Here is a 16530-nt window from a genome sequence, read left to right as displayed (position 1 = left end):
AATATTAGAAATGAATCAATAATGAAAAGTGCTGTTCTGATTTTTGTTTTTTTAAATAGGAAACAGAAAATTTGTCACATGTCCTTTCAACTTAGTAAAACCCTTTCAACATAAACTGCAAGCTCAGAAAGTTTCCAAAACGCAAGTAAATTATGACATAAAATATCTAAGTTGATATTGAATCCAAACAACAAACAAGAACAGTCATTCAAGGCTGCTGAGACACTGATATGTCAAAAGGAGAGGATGGATATGATGAGCAAAGATGTGAAAATCTTAGAGGATAAATATTGTAAGTCTCCACAGGATGGACTTATAAAATGAGTTTCTTACTTTTCATTTTGAGCCTTATCATTGCAATCAAACAACAGTCTCTGTGTTAAATATTAATGTTATCTAAAGCAGAAAATTCATTGTAAGAGCTCAAGAGATTGTTTCAGTCTAGCTTTGGCTATAGCTGTGTGTGTGTGTGTGTTTGTGTGTGTGTTCTGTTAGTGGATGTGTCTTCCCACTCCCGTCTCCAGGACCTGGGAGTGTTTAGGGATGTGGGCGCACAGGGGTGGGGGTAGCTAGCGTCATCTGGCAGCTGAGGGGCTGAGTGTTCCACTACACAGCGCTCAGTCCTACATTATGTCCTCTCCCAAGCAGTCAGGAGCAACAAGGCCAGGAACCAATCTAGAAATACTTGACTAAAAATAGACAGGGGAACAACAACGTTCTCAGGAGCAAAAAAAAAAAAGGATCATTGATCATAAGATTGTACATTCAACATTTTATTAGGGACAAGTTATTCTCCCAGTTTCACACTAAAAATCCACCCCCACAACAGGGCCTTAAAGATAAACACACACCACTGTATGGATCTGTGACTAATCTCATTCTTGATGAGTCACTTTCTGAGAAGAGGCAGTTTGCACACCACATGATCACAGTCTTGGACTCCCCAAGGCACTCAAACACAGCAGAGAATCTGACTAACTCACTAATACGCAACAAGAAAAGAAACATTACCGGTAGTTCTGGGTGATTAATCAAAATGAATGTATCGATACTGTGACATGGCAAGTGTTGTCTTTTCCTGGTTTTAAAGGCTGCATTACTGGAAAGTGATTTTGAATTTCCTGAACATATCAGACTCTATTATTTGCCTTTACTCACTTGGTCAGTATATCTACTTTATAAATCGGTCCAAAACTGATTTAAATAGCTGGGCGGGTATCAGTGATACTGTGGCCGATCACAGCCCATCTATTATCTAGACGGGAAGACACACCAGCAAGACCTGTAGTGCTGTTAAGACACTTTTCTCCTGCCGGAGCCGGGTTCGTGCTTTTCTTTCATCATTGTGCTTAGACAGTAGAAAGTGTACGGTAACTTATAACATGAATACGGTCTGATGTGAAGTTGCTTTAGATGCTATTTTTAGTAAATTAATACCAGCTGTCCTGAGAAGGTGATATAGCTTCAATGAGGCCAGCTATTGTAGTTTATCTTGCTAAGAGAAAATCAGTTGCATATGGCCTTAACACCGAATTAAAGCCAACACAACATATAACTTAACAAAATCTACTTTACGCACTGATTCAGTCAGAGCGAATAAGGAGTTGAGTGTTCATCTGATTATTTAGCAATAAATGCTCACTTAGCATTAGCTCTATTGCACTATTTTTTGAGCCATTGCAACGAAATTTCATTCAGTGTATAATCTGAATGACAAATAAAAATCTATGTATGTATCCATCTATCTATATTATATATGTAATTATATTATCTACGGATTTATTTGTGACAATTTGATAGTTACGTGAGCCCAGTTTCTTTCACAGTGAGACATACAGATTATTAATGAAACTCTGGTAGTGGATCGGTACTCAGTGGATCGGTACTCTGTATCAGCCGACACACAAAGCCCGGGTATCGGTATAGGGACTGAAAAGGTCAGCTCGATGCATCCCTGTTATTTAATCAAACATCTCATTGTGTAAGTATTTTGTGAATGCACCAATAGGCAACCCTACAATATTGTCACAATATCTCGAAGAATTGTACTATTTGATTTCGTCCATATCACCCACTAGGAAGCCCTGGTCTAACATAAACAGTACTTTTATGGTTGGGAGTAAAAGACATTACGTATGAAACCAAATAAACAAGCACAGAACCAGTCTAGCTCAAAAGCAGGTATGTAGATATCAGAGTCCATAGCTAAATTGTTTAGCAAAGTACAGTAAACTTTAAATCTAGGCTGAAAAAGTGTCAATATTTTAGACTATCCAGTGTGTGAGGTTGTGTATTCAGGGGATCATTTTCCTCTATTTTAGAGAATAAATAATAAAAAGGTAACTGCTGGAGTGATCCACTTTATTATTGCATGGTCCAACAAGGTTTACCTTATTGCCCGGGGGGAGGTAAAATGCGTCCGTTTTTTGATAAGTGCCAAAGAAATTACAAGTCATACATATTACAATGGGGCAGGTACCGTTATTTCTTACATAGTTTCAGGCTTTTAAGAGGTGTGTCAACAGTAAAGAATCTCCAACACGATGGATTACCAACAGTCTTTACTGTAAGATCTACGATATAACGGATCACTGGTTGTCTGATATGTAAAAGCAATTACAGAGAGCAGTCTTGCCAACTTGCCACAAGTCATTTGTATAGCATTGTTTCAAAGCAACCACAAGTTAACCCATGGGATCTAGTGGGAAACAAAGTGCTGTCTAACACACCTCGACTGAGCTGAGCTGCGTTTACGAAAAAAAGAAGTCATATTTTCTTGAGTAAGTAATGTTTTTACTTGACCACATCAATGTGACGGAAAAGCCATACAAAAAACTGTCCCGGATCAACATCAAGGAGGAAGAGTGTGCTTTTTTTTCTCCAGTGTATGAGAACACAAAAAAAGGTAAACTCGCCAAACTGGAATGACAACATTGGTGTAAGTTATTAGGAAGTCGGACAAAAGATAAACCTGCCCACATTACCACCATGACACAAGCTCGCAATCAGAGCTGGAAAAGGAGAGAGGGGTTTTTGTAAGTGATATTAGCCCGTCAGTATCACTTTTCCGTCTCGTTATTTTAGGAATGGACAAAAAACAGGATGACCAACAAAGATTTTTTAAGATAACTTTAAAGTAGAGCTGGGCAATTAATGGAAGAATAATTTAAACTGACATTTAGAAACTCTAATCGACTTAACCTTGCTCATGTCAATTAATCGTGGTGTTCACTGTTGCCATGACAGTAAAGGTTGCATATCTTTAAGGAATTTGAAAACTTCTCTCCATTGATCATTTTAACCCAAACCATGATCTTTTCATAGTTCTAATCAAGTAAACTAGACGTTAACCACGCGGGCACGCCACTACGTCACAGAGTAATCGTTTTTTGCATGCTCAGAAAATCAGGAAAAATGAGAGGGTTTAAGTTTAAGGTTCTATCTCCACAATTCAGTGTTGCATAGTTATCAGCCTTTTCACATGTTTTCTGTAACCATTTTCCAACATGTATAATATGTTTAGACAAAATCAGTGAATTGACTTTACACAGACTTTAATGATTCAAGTATTAAGCCCTTTGAGACAGCTAATGGCTCCCCTAGGTCTGATATCCATCTGTCCATCTGTCACACAAAACTACACATAACATTTGCTAGAGACTTACAATTTTCTTGAAACATCACACGGCATAAGTGTATAGAACTGATCCACCGATTACTGGTCATGGCTGATCAGCTGAAAATGGTTTTGTTTTAATTGGTGGTCGATTGATTGTTTCTAAAACTTTCCCAACACAATATGACAAAGCTTTTCGGCAAAACAGGTACTATACTGTAAGGTCATCATTGCATAATCTGACATGACAAAGCGCTGTATTTCTCAACCATTTCTCTCCTTATCACCACATATCACCACATTTACAGTACAGCCTCAAACTGCACTGTAAAACTGAGTCATCTCGCAATTAATACTAACAACAATAAATGTAGTAGACTCCACAGATACAATAAACGTGGCAGTTATTACAATGCTACTATACTGCATTACATCACAACTTTTCAGATTACTCTACTACACTGTGAGAGTATTTTTGATACGTCTAAGCTGATGTGTATCTGTATTTTATTGTTGATGTGTGTTTATATTGTTTTGGTAAGCCCTGTTTCACTGACTTGATAATAAATGATTGAATCTTGAATCACTATACGAGTTTATCTGTTACAGTTATGACTTTGTATGTCAATTAGAAAGAGCCTTTTGTCTCAGTTTAAATGTGAATGTGAGCAAAGGCACTACTGGGGCGTAAGATAATACACACAAATTACTTGTTTGGACCAAACTCTTGATGCCAGAGTACAAAATTAGCACTGGCAAACTAGCCAAAATGCTGGCAAAATATGCAAGTGGTTGGCAGATTTGTATTACTCACCAGCCAAAAAGACAAATGTAATCTATTGAGTTGCTAGTCAAATTTGAACATCAAGTAGCCATTTGGTCATCAGACAAAAAAAAAAAAAAAAAGAAGTTGATTTTGCATCCTGACTGTAGCCGTTGTGAACTTCGATACAGTCCTTGATCATTGCTATACTATTGTATAGTAGTATAGTAGTTGCTAGACTTTAGAAGTGAAGTCTGAATCATAATGTACAGACAGCTAGCAGCACCAGACAAATCCAGAGCCAGCACTAAAAGAAAATCTTCCATAAAGGACAAAGTCAAAAACAAAAAGGTAACCACATTACAATATGAGCCTGACCTCCTGTTCTGTTCTGTGTGGACCAAAAGTGTTATCATAGCCAAAACAAATTATACCGGCAGATGGTCCTCAACAGGTCATTAACGTCAGTGATGAGCATCCTCACACAGTGACAGTCACTGGAATAAAAAGCACTGCAACAATGACAAGTGTTAACAAACTTCTAGGGAAACACAGAGAGGCAGAATGCTAATGTACTCACAGAAATAATGACGGAGCATAAACTAAACCTCATGTATGATTCAGGCATATAGTCTACCTTGAAAGGCGATGCATCAAAAATGTCTAACAAAGGGTTTCTAGTACTTTGTCAGACTTTCATGCATGTGGTGCCGCTAATAGTAGTCTAGCCCGTGGGTGCCTTCTGCTACTTCTCGCTCACAACCAAGCAAGAACACATGAAAGCTTTGATTCCTACTCGTCACAAGTTGCACACATTTTGATTTTGGTCTCTATTCATCTATCTCTAGTTCTTTTTGTCTACATGGCTTTTCATGCTCAGCAAAGCCATTTGTGAAATAATTAAGAGGTTCAAGACAAGCCCACGTTATCTATCATGTCAAGGGAGATAGTAACCTGAGCTGATAGCTAAAACTTATCAGGTTACAACACACTTCACTCACCTTGCAAACATGTAAACTTCATCAAGTGCACATGTTACAACAAGGATTAATTCTTAATGAAGGCATTTGGCTAACCAAGAGGCCGCCTGGGTACACTCGAAACACCCGTTCTTCAAATTCTCTTATGCACAAGTTTCCATTAATGTTTTAAGCCATCAGGCCAGCTCCAGTTAGAGGCAAACAAACTTCATTAATACAGTATGCAACCTCCAATATAGTTTTCTGAACACACCCCAAACAGCCACAGGGAGTAACACACCTCATTTCTAGGAATTACCTGAACACACTCCTGTACTTTCTCATAAGAAACAAAGATTAAGCAGATTTTAGTCATATAAATGATGATGATGATACTACATCAAAAATCCAACACACCCAACACTATAAACATTAACAACCTTAAGTAAATATAGGTTTATTTATTTGTCAATAATCAATGACATAACTGTGAACATCAATCATGGTAAACCACTAACCTTGCTCATCTCTTGAGTATTGTTTATTGATTAATTAGTTAACTGTTTAGCCTGTAAAATGTTACAGGATAGTGAAAAGGCCCATCATAAGTGTCTAAAGCCAAAGCTGACACTTACAAAATAAATGCTCTGTTTTCATCACTAGATACATTTTTCTAACTAGTGACCTTCAGTGCTACAAACTGCAAACTGAACAAAGTACTACCTCAGCAACAGGCACTTTTAATGAAAGAACTGTGACAAAGAAAAACATCAAAAGTCACATTTGAACTAAATCGTCGCTTTTTTTTGTTTTGAAAATGCAATTAGACCCAAAAAACAATTATTACAGACTAAAATAGCATTACAGGTTTAAAAGCATTATGTTTTTCTTCTTCTTTTTCTAACCCTAACCCTTCTTCGTTTAAACTTACTGACTTTAGGGTAATACTTGATGTTGCAGTGAGGTCACAATGATCAATGAACAACATTGGCATGTGAGACTAATCAAGTCTGCAGAAGCCCAAAAAGCAGAGGCCAATCAAGTGGTCCAACTTCCTGCTGCTGCATGTCCTGCATTGCTCTCTGCTCTGGAATAACAGTTGACCTTTGACCTGGACATACATCACTGCAGACTACCAAGGAATGCGTTCAGGGGAGGAAGGGGCTCTGGTTACTGAGGTGGGGGATGCACATCTTACAACAGAATCAGTTTTATTAGCCAAGTATGCAAGGATACAAAGAATGTGTCTTGGCATATACTCTCACAAACGCAACACAGAAGAATAAAAATAAGTAAGCTGACAATAATTAATAAAATAAACAATTGAATTTTAAGATTATATATTTTTAAAACCTATTTGGAGAAATGGAAAATAAAACTATTAAATATTGACTGTACAAAAGGGAATATGGACTGTGTTACAGTCAAAGAAATTAAGTGAATGAGATATAGGAAGAAATTAAATGTGACACGCAATAAATAATTAAATGAATGCAATGTACAACGTTAAGTCGGGGTTGATGAAATATATGAAGTGCACGAATTAAATAAGATGTGAAATCTAAAGGTCCTATTTGATAACACTACAGTTCAGCTATTTAATAAAGAAACAGCTGCTGGAGGAAGAAGCTGTGTCTGCTGGTGGAGGTTTTTATGGATCTCCATCTAGGAAATGTCTAGGAAAGGTCCTACATGGAAGGGGCAGGGAAAAAATAAAATAAAATAGGAAGATGTCTGCATCCCCAATGAAAGTGAACTATTAATCATTCATGCATGGGGGTAGGGGTCGAGTTTAGGCAAAAATGTAGGCCTGAGGATTTCACTTGAGGCTCTCACAAAGTGTCAGGATGATGCCCTGTGCTTTGCCTGAAAGCAAAGGAATAAATAATTAATGGCACCACGGTGACAAGGCCAGGAACACCACTCCCTGTTTATTCACCCAGCCTTTTTCCTCTCTCATGAAACCACCTTCAGCCTTTCTTCAGGGAGCAGCTTCTTTGTAATTCTACTATGAGGCTATCTACTGATTTGCAGATATATACTGACTCCACTGTGATGATTTTATTCATATTTTAAAAAGGTAAACTGCCCAGAATATACCTACAAACACAACGTAGAGCCTCAAATAAAAGTAATCACTTATGACTTAATAGAATTGTGTGGTGATGTATTTACCTACACAGACTCTGCTCTCCGCCTGTGTCCTCTTATTATTTTTCTTTGTTTTGGATACTTCTGGGCATCAAACTTTGGGCAGAATGTGTGTGTGTGTGTGTGTGTCCTCCAGCCACTAGCGGTGCTCAGGGTGTGAGGCCGAGACTTGTGGCTTAGCGACCAGATTACATGGCTGTCTTCTCTGCTCCGCTCTGCTCCACTCTGCTCTCTGTCTGTGTGTCATGGATGTATTAAGAGCTGCAGGTGTGTGTCTGCTTGACCAAGGGTGGCTAAGCTACACACACACACACACACACACACACAGAGCAGAAAGGCCACAGCAAACAGTATGAAGCTCTCACTTCTAGTCGTGTTTATTTGAACCGCCATGAAACGATCAGAAGATCGAATCTGATTAACGGCTCTACTCATTCACTGTCTAGCTCGCTCAACTACTGCTGCTCTCTCTCTCTCGTTAGTGAGAAGCGGCCATCTTTGAATGCTGTATGTTTACAAACACCAACCTTTAAAAGTTTCTGATTTGGTTTTTCCTGCAGAATGCATAATAAAGAGGAATCCCGGGTTAATTTCTGTAATACGAACTCAAACTAGGTTCTGGGATCACTCACCTACATTAATACCACGGCTGCACTAACTCAACTTTCAATAACTGTCAAGATCGCTGTACTACTCCAATTGCACAACTTTCTGTCTAGTAATCAGGAATCTGAAAGTCATCGTGGTTTACACACTACGTGACTGAAAGGCAACATGGGGGTCACGTGTTTTAACAAGATCTTTCACCAGAAGGAATCCCTAACAAGTCTCTTTGGTCTCACAAAAACACACACGTGACCTAACACGGGATATCATGCATGTAAATAACAGTAAATATGTGAATAAATATTGATGCAGTGAAAATGAAGGAGGCTGCATGTTCGTATTGTGGTTCAGCGAGGGTGAAAATGTTATTAACACTGAAAATCTTGTATGTAAGTGTATTCTGCTGGAAACTAAAGATGACTCCAATAAGAATATTTTCCCACCAACTCGTGAAAATACTGGTGTTACTGGTTATATCGGACATTTTACAAGACAGGACCTTTGTCGATAACGCTCAATATCGGTTTCATCTTTAAAATGAGAGTTTCTGTTGAGATCTTCCCTTTAATTACAAGTTAGTGACGGTGACACTTTTCACACTAAAGGCTTTGGATGGCCCTGACACGTCCACATATCAAAGGCTGATTTAAGGTAAGTCACTGGACACCTTTAATAAGTGTTGATCTACAGAATTTACACATTTCTGACAGAAAAAAAGTGTGGAGGCCATCATATTTTGTAACGCAACGTGATTAGGTAGTTTTACTACCGTTGCCATAGAGACTGTAGTTTTCACTGAATGTCTTTCTTGATATTGTTCTCTGTAACTTAAAATAACTTATATAGTCTTTATTTAATCCCGGTGAGGATGACATAAAACTATAAAACAAACCAGCTGGAGGATAGTGTTTGGTTACCATGGAGACGGCTGAGACCTTTCGCTGAAGCATAAATTGAAAACGCTACTCTTTAATTTCTGTTGAGCGAAACTTGTCAAAAGTGTTACCCTAACCACCTACGGTAGATGAGCCTTCTTTCAGGTAACTGTGAGGCATCGGTGGTGAGCTGCAAGATTGAGTCTTTGAAAAGTTAACACACAGCAATGGAGAGCTTATTTAAGAGTGCCGAGCCAACACCGATTTGCCTCTGATCTGGGGCATTTTATTGGTGATCACCAAAAACTGTTGGTGAGTGGAAAATCAAGGCTAAAATCACGTAGTGTTAACTTGGCATAAGCTGAGAGGTTTAAAAATGTGTCTAATTGTAAAAAAAGTTGAGGATACTTGCTTTCCTGATGTACAGTCAAGCCCGAAATTATTCATACCCCTTTTGGACATGCCACTTTTTGTTCAAATGTAAATAAAAGCTGACTGAAATATTTTTTTTACCACAATGATGCCTTTTGTACATCGTCTTTTTATCTTCTTGGAGACGCCTGTGTCACTTCCGGTCAAAAAACAACTTGCTGGTTGAATAAAAGTAACTTTAAGTCAAAATTTGCCAGGGGTATGAATAATTTCGGGCTTGACTGTACATCAATGTGGATAATACCGGTAAAAGATTCCCTCGCTGAAAGGCTAAAATTAACTCAAATTGCACAAAGATGGTGAAATACTTGTTGTGGGACTACAGTTGCCTAAGAGTTTTTCAGCACATGACTGCAACTTGTACTGCTACAAACAACTGTAAATTATAGATCACAACATGTTTTCAATGACAATATGTGGTATAGTAAAGGTGTTGTTTTGCCTTGCAGTGGCATCATCAGCCTCCTCCAGGTCCTATAACTTGTATAAGAAGAAAAAGCAGAGGCACAGGAGGAAAACTAAAAAGGAACTGCAACAATAGGTGACATTTTTGGTCACTAACTTTACGAGCCAACTAGAAGCCACTGACACAGGTCGGTGAATAGTCAGCCCAAGACCCTAAAATACTGCCCAATTATGTGAAGTGTGTCAAGGCTGTGCAGGTTATGCCCTATAAAAAAAGCAAAATTGTACCATCCAAACTGTGAATAATCACAGACTGAGTTGGAAATATGACAGTATTATTATATTAGAACCCAAATAATGTGGTTATTCAAATGTTCAATTTACTTGTGTTTCTAATATAAGCAACTATGTTAATAATACGGGTATGTTCTAAGTTGAGCTCGATTTGTAAATAAAAATCGAATACCTAATGAAGGATGTCCCCAGTGCACCTTCAATTATCACTAATCAATTATGCATCTGCTGTGACCCAATATACTATTTGTGTAATATTTAACAACTAAAGAGCCATTAATACAAGCAATATTATGATTCAATCACAGCTGCATGTCAAGATCTTATCCTATGATCCCAAATTATAACAGTAACAAGGTGATTTACTCACTTGGCAACCACAATAAGCTCTCTCCCCACTTGTTAAAAATATACATTGTTTAGTGCTACCAAAGTATATTTACTCACTTGACTATAATACAGAAATATTTCCTACACAAGTATTTGTCAATGTTTTCTGACGTTGTCCACCTATTGAGTGTGACTGGTTTACTGACACATTATTAGAGTATCACAGAAACAAGTGTTCAAAAAAAAAAAAAATTACAAATGCTGCCAAGGTTTCTATGGTAACACTTCAGCACTTCTTGGCTGGTGCACTGTACTTTTGTTCTTGATGGTTTCCAAATCCTAGTTTTGGATGCGCACCAATACATAAGTAACAAATGGGGTCTACCAGGAAAAAAAACCTCAACACAAATAAGCTTTTGATCACAACTGAATTCATTGTTCCTAATAATCCTTCACAAGATCGCAAACTTAAAAGGAGTTCCCCTACTGATTGTTACGAGCACTTGCTGTTTGAGTCAGTAAATGAGCACGCAGACTGACTCATACACTTCCCATGACTCAGACAGATTTTGATCCGAACAGACGAGAATAATGCCAGCTCTTACAGGTTAAAATGTCCAGCTGGTAAAGACAAGCAAGCCAAACTCTACCGGGAAACAGGCGACATTTCTACTACTGCAGCACGCACACGCGCACACACACACACACACACACACACACACACACACACACACAACCCCCTTCTTCCTCTGTAGTCCCCCTTCCCCCACACACACCCCCTCTCCCACCAGGAGGTAGGTTCATGGCTTCTGGCTGAAATCTGGATAACAATACTGTCCTCAACACAACACTGGAACACACACACTTACTGGATTGTTGTGCTGGGCCATGTAAAACTAGAGCTAGCGCTAACCACATGACAGTCCCAAGAACCATAACTCCAGGCTGTCTTGAACGTAGCCACATTCTCCGCTTTTAAACTGTATTTCAATTGATTGTATTTTAAATGTAGGGTTTTTTGTTTTTTTTTTAAAAAAGGCCTTCCGTGACGCTGTTAAATATCTGAACAAGTTCGGAGGAGGGTTCACTTTCAACCAAATAACATTACCTTTTCACAGAGACTGAATGTGCAATTTTTTCCAGAAGGGCATCCAGTTTCTGAAAATCCAGCAAATCGTTTGACTTGGCATGCATCTTGTAATCCATTTACGAATTCCACTAAACAGAAACAGAAACCAAAAACTAAAAACTGAGAAGAGGGTAAAAGAAAAAGGAATTAAGAGTTTGTTTTTCCTTCTCTCTCATCCAAAAACACAGGAGAGATTTATTCTTCAAGTCTCAGTATCCTAAAAATCCAACAGAACACGCTGAGTAATCCTTAGTGTGGTCCAAAGCGGAGTTGAGAGTGGCTGTTCCAGGAAAAATGCCCCAGCCTGGAAACAGTGGGTCCTGGCGGGGAGGAGAGGCTGTGGAAGCCAACAGCCGGCAGGCTGTGTTAGCTGTGTGAACCGGTCCTCTCTCTACCCCATCCCCCTCTCAGTAGTACAACGGCCCAGTTGCCACAGGCTCTTCGCTCCATTGTGTGTCCTCTCCAGGGCCTCCCCAACTTAAATGGACACCAGCAGCCAGCGAGGAGGAGAGGGGAAGGCGAGAGAGGAGAAAAGAGGGCTCCGATAAGATCCAGGAGGCGCACTTTTATGCCTCTAGCCTGCTCTCTCTCCCTCTCCCTAGCGCAGGCAGACCCAGCATGCAGTTACTCAACAGTAAAAATGGCTCTGCTGCTTCCTCATTCAGTGGAGCCTCAGCCCACACAAGCCCTCCCTCCCTCCCTCCCCTCCTACGTGCTTGCTCATTCAACCCCTCCCCTCTTTCCCCATCAATAGCTTGAGGTCCTTGCTCTCTCTCTCTCTCTCAATCCTTTCGCTCACTCTGTTACACCTTCAAACACCCCACCCCCTTCCTGTCTTTTCCCCTGTCCATTTCATCATGCCCCACCCCCACTCACTCTCTTCCTTGAGAGTGATCTTGTATATGGCTTCCCCCCACCGATTTGAGGGCTTCCTTATCTGTGCACTCCATCCTCTTTTAAAAAAAAATATATACCACTTACATTCATACAGTGGCTTGGACTACTCCAATACCAAAAAAAGCTGTGCAACAGTCTTGCAAACTGTGAAAGAGTCTGATATTAGACCAAATCTACAATACAAACTCTGCAGTCCCAGAAACACCAGCAGCTCTAAATCATTTCATTCAGGCACAGACCTTCATCAGCATAAACCCACACCAAGAAATATATATATAAACATCGGAAGTGGGTTCTGTGTGGCCAAATTGCTACGACAGCAAGTGGTCTAATTTTACACCTCAGCGCCACAAAGTCATCAGCATATTCAATTCTGTAAATTACACTAATTAGTATGAGCGCTGTGCCGCCGCCGACACCCATGAAGGTCGAGCCTGAACGTAGTAGAGCAGGTAAACTCATCTGAATAACAGTGCAGCGTTATAGTTAGCATAGCGAGGATGCGATGGGTCACAGAAAGTGTACAGTGTATGAGAGATAGAGAGGGTGGAAAAGAGTGAGACCACCCACTGAGCCTTCCCGTAGATGAGCAGCTGCCAGTGATTACGTACATGACAGTATGGTGACAACACTGCAGTAGTGGCAGGAAGTGCAGAAGCTGAACAATTTAAAATGAGATGAACTGGATTATTTCTATTACTAATCTGTGATCTTTTGCTGTCTAGACAAACTGAGAACTGACAATGGCCATACACTTAAAAGTTCAGGCAGATTTCATCAAGAGGTAAACTTAAGATTTTCTGTATCGTCATTTCCAAAATATGTAAGTTTTTGAGTTTGTAATGCTTGGATGAGGTGGGAAAGTTGGTATGATTTTAAAAAATGCAACAAGTACAAATGGATACAGACTAAGTGAAGAAATCATAATGCAATGTTTCCTGTTCTCTTGAATGAAAGAAGTGCATCAAAACTTTTAACCAATACTGTAAATGACGATGACGCACGTGACCAACATTGCTCAAGTTTCAGCTCCAATGAAGAGATGAAAAAGTCCAAAAAGTGAATGAGTGTGTGATATTTCTCAAAATAATACATGAAAAAATACATAAAACATAAAGGCCTTTTTTCTCCATGTATTACATTTTCACATAGTGTTCTATTACCTGAGGTTTCATTGCACATTTCACTCTTCTTCTCCAAAAGAGAATTAGTGCTGTACATTGTTTATCCAACTCCTAATTTGCACACATTAGAAGTGCATGGAAAAAAATAACACATTAATTCCCATTTTGTTTGTTTGCCAATTTTCTGGAAATTCAGTTCATATCTTGTATTCCACTTGTGGGAACTTAGCCGAAAGGAGACTTGGTTTACTCTGCACCAATAATCCGAGCTGCCTTGACAATGCTGCCTCTTAACCCCGCAAAAAGAGACACTAGACTTTTCACCTCCTGCTTCACCACTCACCAGGAGAACACGAGAGCAAATCCTCGCTCTAGTAAACAGAGGCGATTGTTTGCTGGTGAGTGGATACTGCCTGACATTTCACAACTTTATGTAACCGCTTAAACCTTCAAATATTACATGTGAGTCTTGACCACAGTATATCAAATAAACAACATTCATTGCATGTCTCTGTACATAATATACACTGAGCACTGACCTCTCAATCAATCATGAGTCTAATGTGCATGCAAACAGCAGCACGCCCCCACACACAGTCTCCAAACTAGTCATGTGTCAAAATCCCCGAGAGATCAGGTGAGTAAAGAGCCACCCTGTGTAATGTATACTTGTCAGGTGACTGGTGAGCGCGATGCACAATGTCCCGATTTCCCAAATGAAACAAGCCAGCAGCTCTTCTGTGCAGCAGCCAGACGCCGACACTGTCCTCACAGACCCATTTCCCTGTCCACGTGCCATATGCACCATTCCCAGAGACAATACAGCAGCTGCCAGAGTGACAAAGCTCCAACCTATAGCAATTCAAGGGAGGCCAAACCGATGGCCCTGTCACTGGGAAAGAGGGGAAGGATGGAGGGAGGGAGGGAGAGAGGGAGAGAGGGAGGGAGGGAGGGAGGGGGTTGTATTCAGGCATAAGGAGGCAGGCAGAGAGGGATGATAGCGAGAAGAACAGGGGAAGTGAAGGACAGGGTTTCACAGAGTCTGGGGGGTTGGGTCAGAGGGAGCGAAGCAGCGGTGCACTGAGAGATGAGACTCAGCGAGAAAAGTGTGAGGCGATCTTCCATTAATCATCAGAGCACGAGAGCAGCCCCCAAACCCACAGGGACCCTGGAGCAGAGGAAAGAGGAACAGGCAATTTGCCAACTTGACATGGCATAGCATGCACTTTGTGTACATTTATTTATGTGTTGAGAAACAAGAGAAAGAAGAGAAGGTGGTGACAGTAGTACCAAAAAATTGTAGTGCTTTTTTTTTTTTACACCTAGAAAATATCATTTAACAACCTGGAAAGTATTACGTGCAATATACTGCGCTATCAACTCGTCTGAGCAAACAAGACTTTAGCGTTTAGACTTCAGCACGTACAAAAGGCTACGGTCTTCTTACTGGACCTGGATGAGGGAATATCTCATGCAAATTTAATCACATTCACACCTATTACCTGTCAGTTTAGAGGTGATTCAAAAGGATATCTGCCGTTTGTTCATTAACTTTTTACTACAGGTTAGACTTTTTAACCTGCAGACTCCAAGAAATCAATACGTTTACTTTATACAACGTACTGACCTATTTTTTTCTACATCTGAGTCGATTCCACACCTCAGAGTCTAAATCAGATTTATTTATATTAAGCTTTTTCTTTCTTTTTTTTTTAAAAAAGGCAAAATTTCTGCAATTTTGAATAGAAATACATTTTCAAAAACATGCAGCAAGAGATAGCTAAGAGTTGCAACTATCAATTATTTATCATCATTATCATAATCGATTAATTTGCAGATTATTTGATTAGGGTTAGGGTAAATCAAGGGAAAACAGCAGTTGAGATTAACTGACAATGTTTTCTACTTTTACATGCTTCGATACAGTCATTGTTTTGGGCTCTGATCACTTCCAAAACGTGGGTGACCTACACTTAACCATGTACCTGAACGCCTCCTGTGTAGACACTCACTGTTGATCATCCAAACATGCTGCTAACGCTACGCTTTCTATCACACAGGGTCATAAGGGTCCATTCTTAATTAAAAACTGTTCTCACTGTCCACTTTTCTGTCTTTAGAGCACTTTTCTATGACTCGCGCTGCTGCTGCTACCCGCTACCGCCACTTTTTGTTTTGGTCCAACGTATTTATGTTATCGATTACGTCGGCCCAGCCCTACAATTCACATTCATAAATTCCCCAATAGTCATTAATAAATGTTTGTTTAATCTGTAATGAAGCTGTACGAGTGCAACTATACAATACACAAAATGTGTATTAGCTGCACCATCATTTTTAAAAAAGGTGTATTTTATTTCCATTTTTGTTAACTGTGGCTCACATTAGTAAAGGTCTGGCTCAAAAGAAATGTGCATAGGGTGTTTTTACAGCTTTCAAATATAACAAATTGGTCAAATTTGACCCTGAACAGTATGTAAGGGTTAAACTATTAACTAATTGTCAAAATAGCGATTATTTTACTTTTGATTGACAAATTTATATATATTGACTTACTACTATGCTCCCTATTAGATCTGAGCAACATGAGTAGGGCCCTGTGATTTCCGCGATCACGGAATCGCGGACGGAATCGCGGAATTGGCCGATTAGAACAGAATTTATTTTTTAACACAGAATATCGTGGAATTTGAATGAAACGCTGTTTTCGTGTGAAAGAGGAACATATGTCTGGGGAAAACTGCATGGAGGGAAGCAAAACTGGTTGGCACAACAAGCCCCCTCCACACACTGAGCCCATTCCCCTTCTAAACAATGTAAGCATGGCGAAGTGGCTGGCCACAGCTCTGTCTTCGTATGCAAAAAAACTTTGAAAACTCCACACTAACCCCTCAGTACAGAGGTTACACATAATTTGTGAAAAAATAAAACAGATTTTATAGGGCCCTA

At 39.6% G+C, this 16530-nt stretch overlaps 1 protein-coding gene across 1 annotated transcript in view; it reads right to left on the bottom strand.

Annotated features, from left to right (window-relative positions):
- Positions 1–11643, bottom strand: part of brd4 (bromodomain containing 4) — a 25880-nt gene extending 14237 nt beyond the window's left edge. The window contains 1 exon segment of the mRNA XM_053339164.1: positions 11540–11643. Within this exon segment, the coding sequence (XP_053195139.1) occupies positions 11540–11637 (98 nt within the window). The 5' untranslated portion in view covers positions 11638–11643.
- Positions 11644–16530: the final 4887 nt, after the last annotated feature.

Source organism: Scomber japonicus, chromosome 18 (genome assembly GCF_027409825.1).
Source record: "Scomber japonicus isolate fScoJap1 chromosome 18, fScoJap1.pri, whole genome shotgun sequence".
NCBI classification, from domain to species: domain Eukaryota; kingdom Metazoa; phylum Chordata; class Actinopteri; order Scombriformes; family Scombridae; genus Scomber; species Scomber japonicus.
This window is presented reverse-complemented; position numbering and strand designations above follow the sequence as displayed.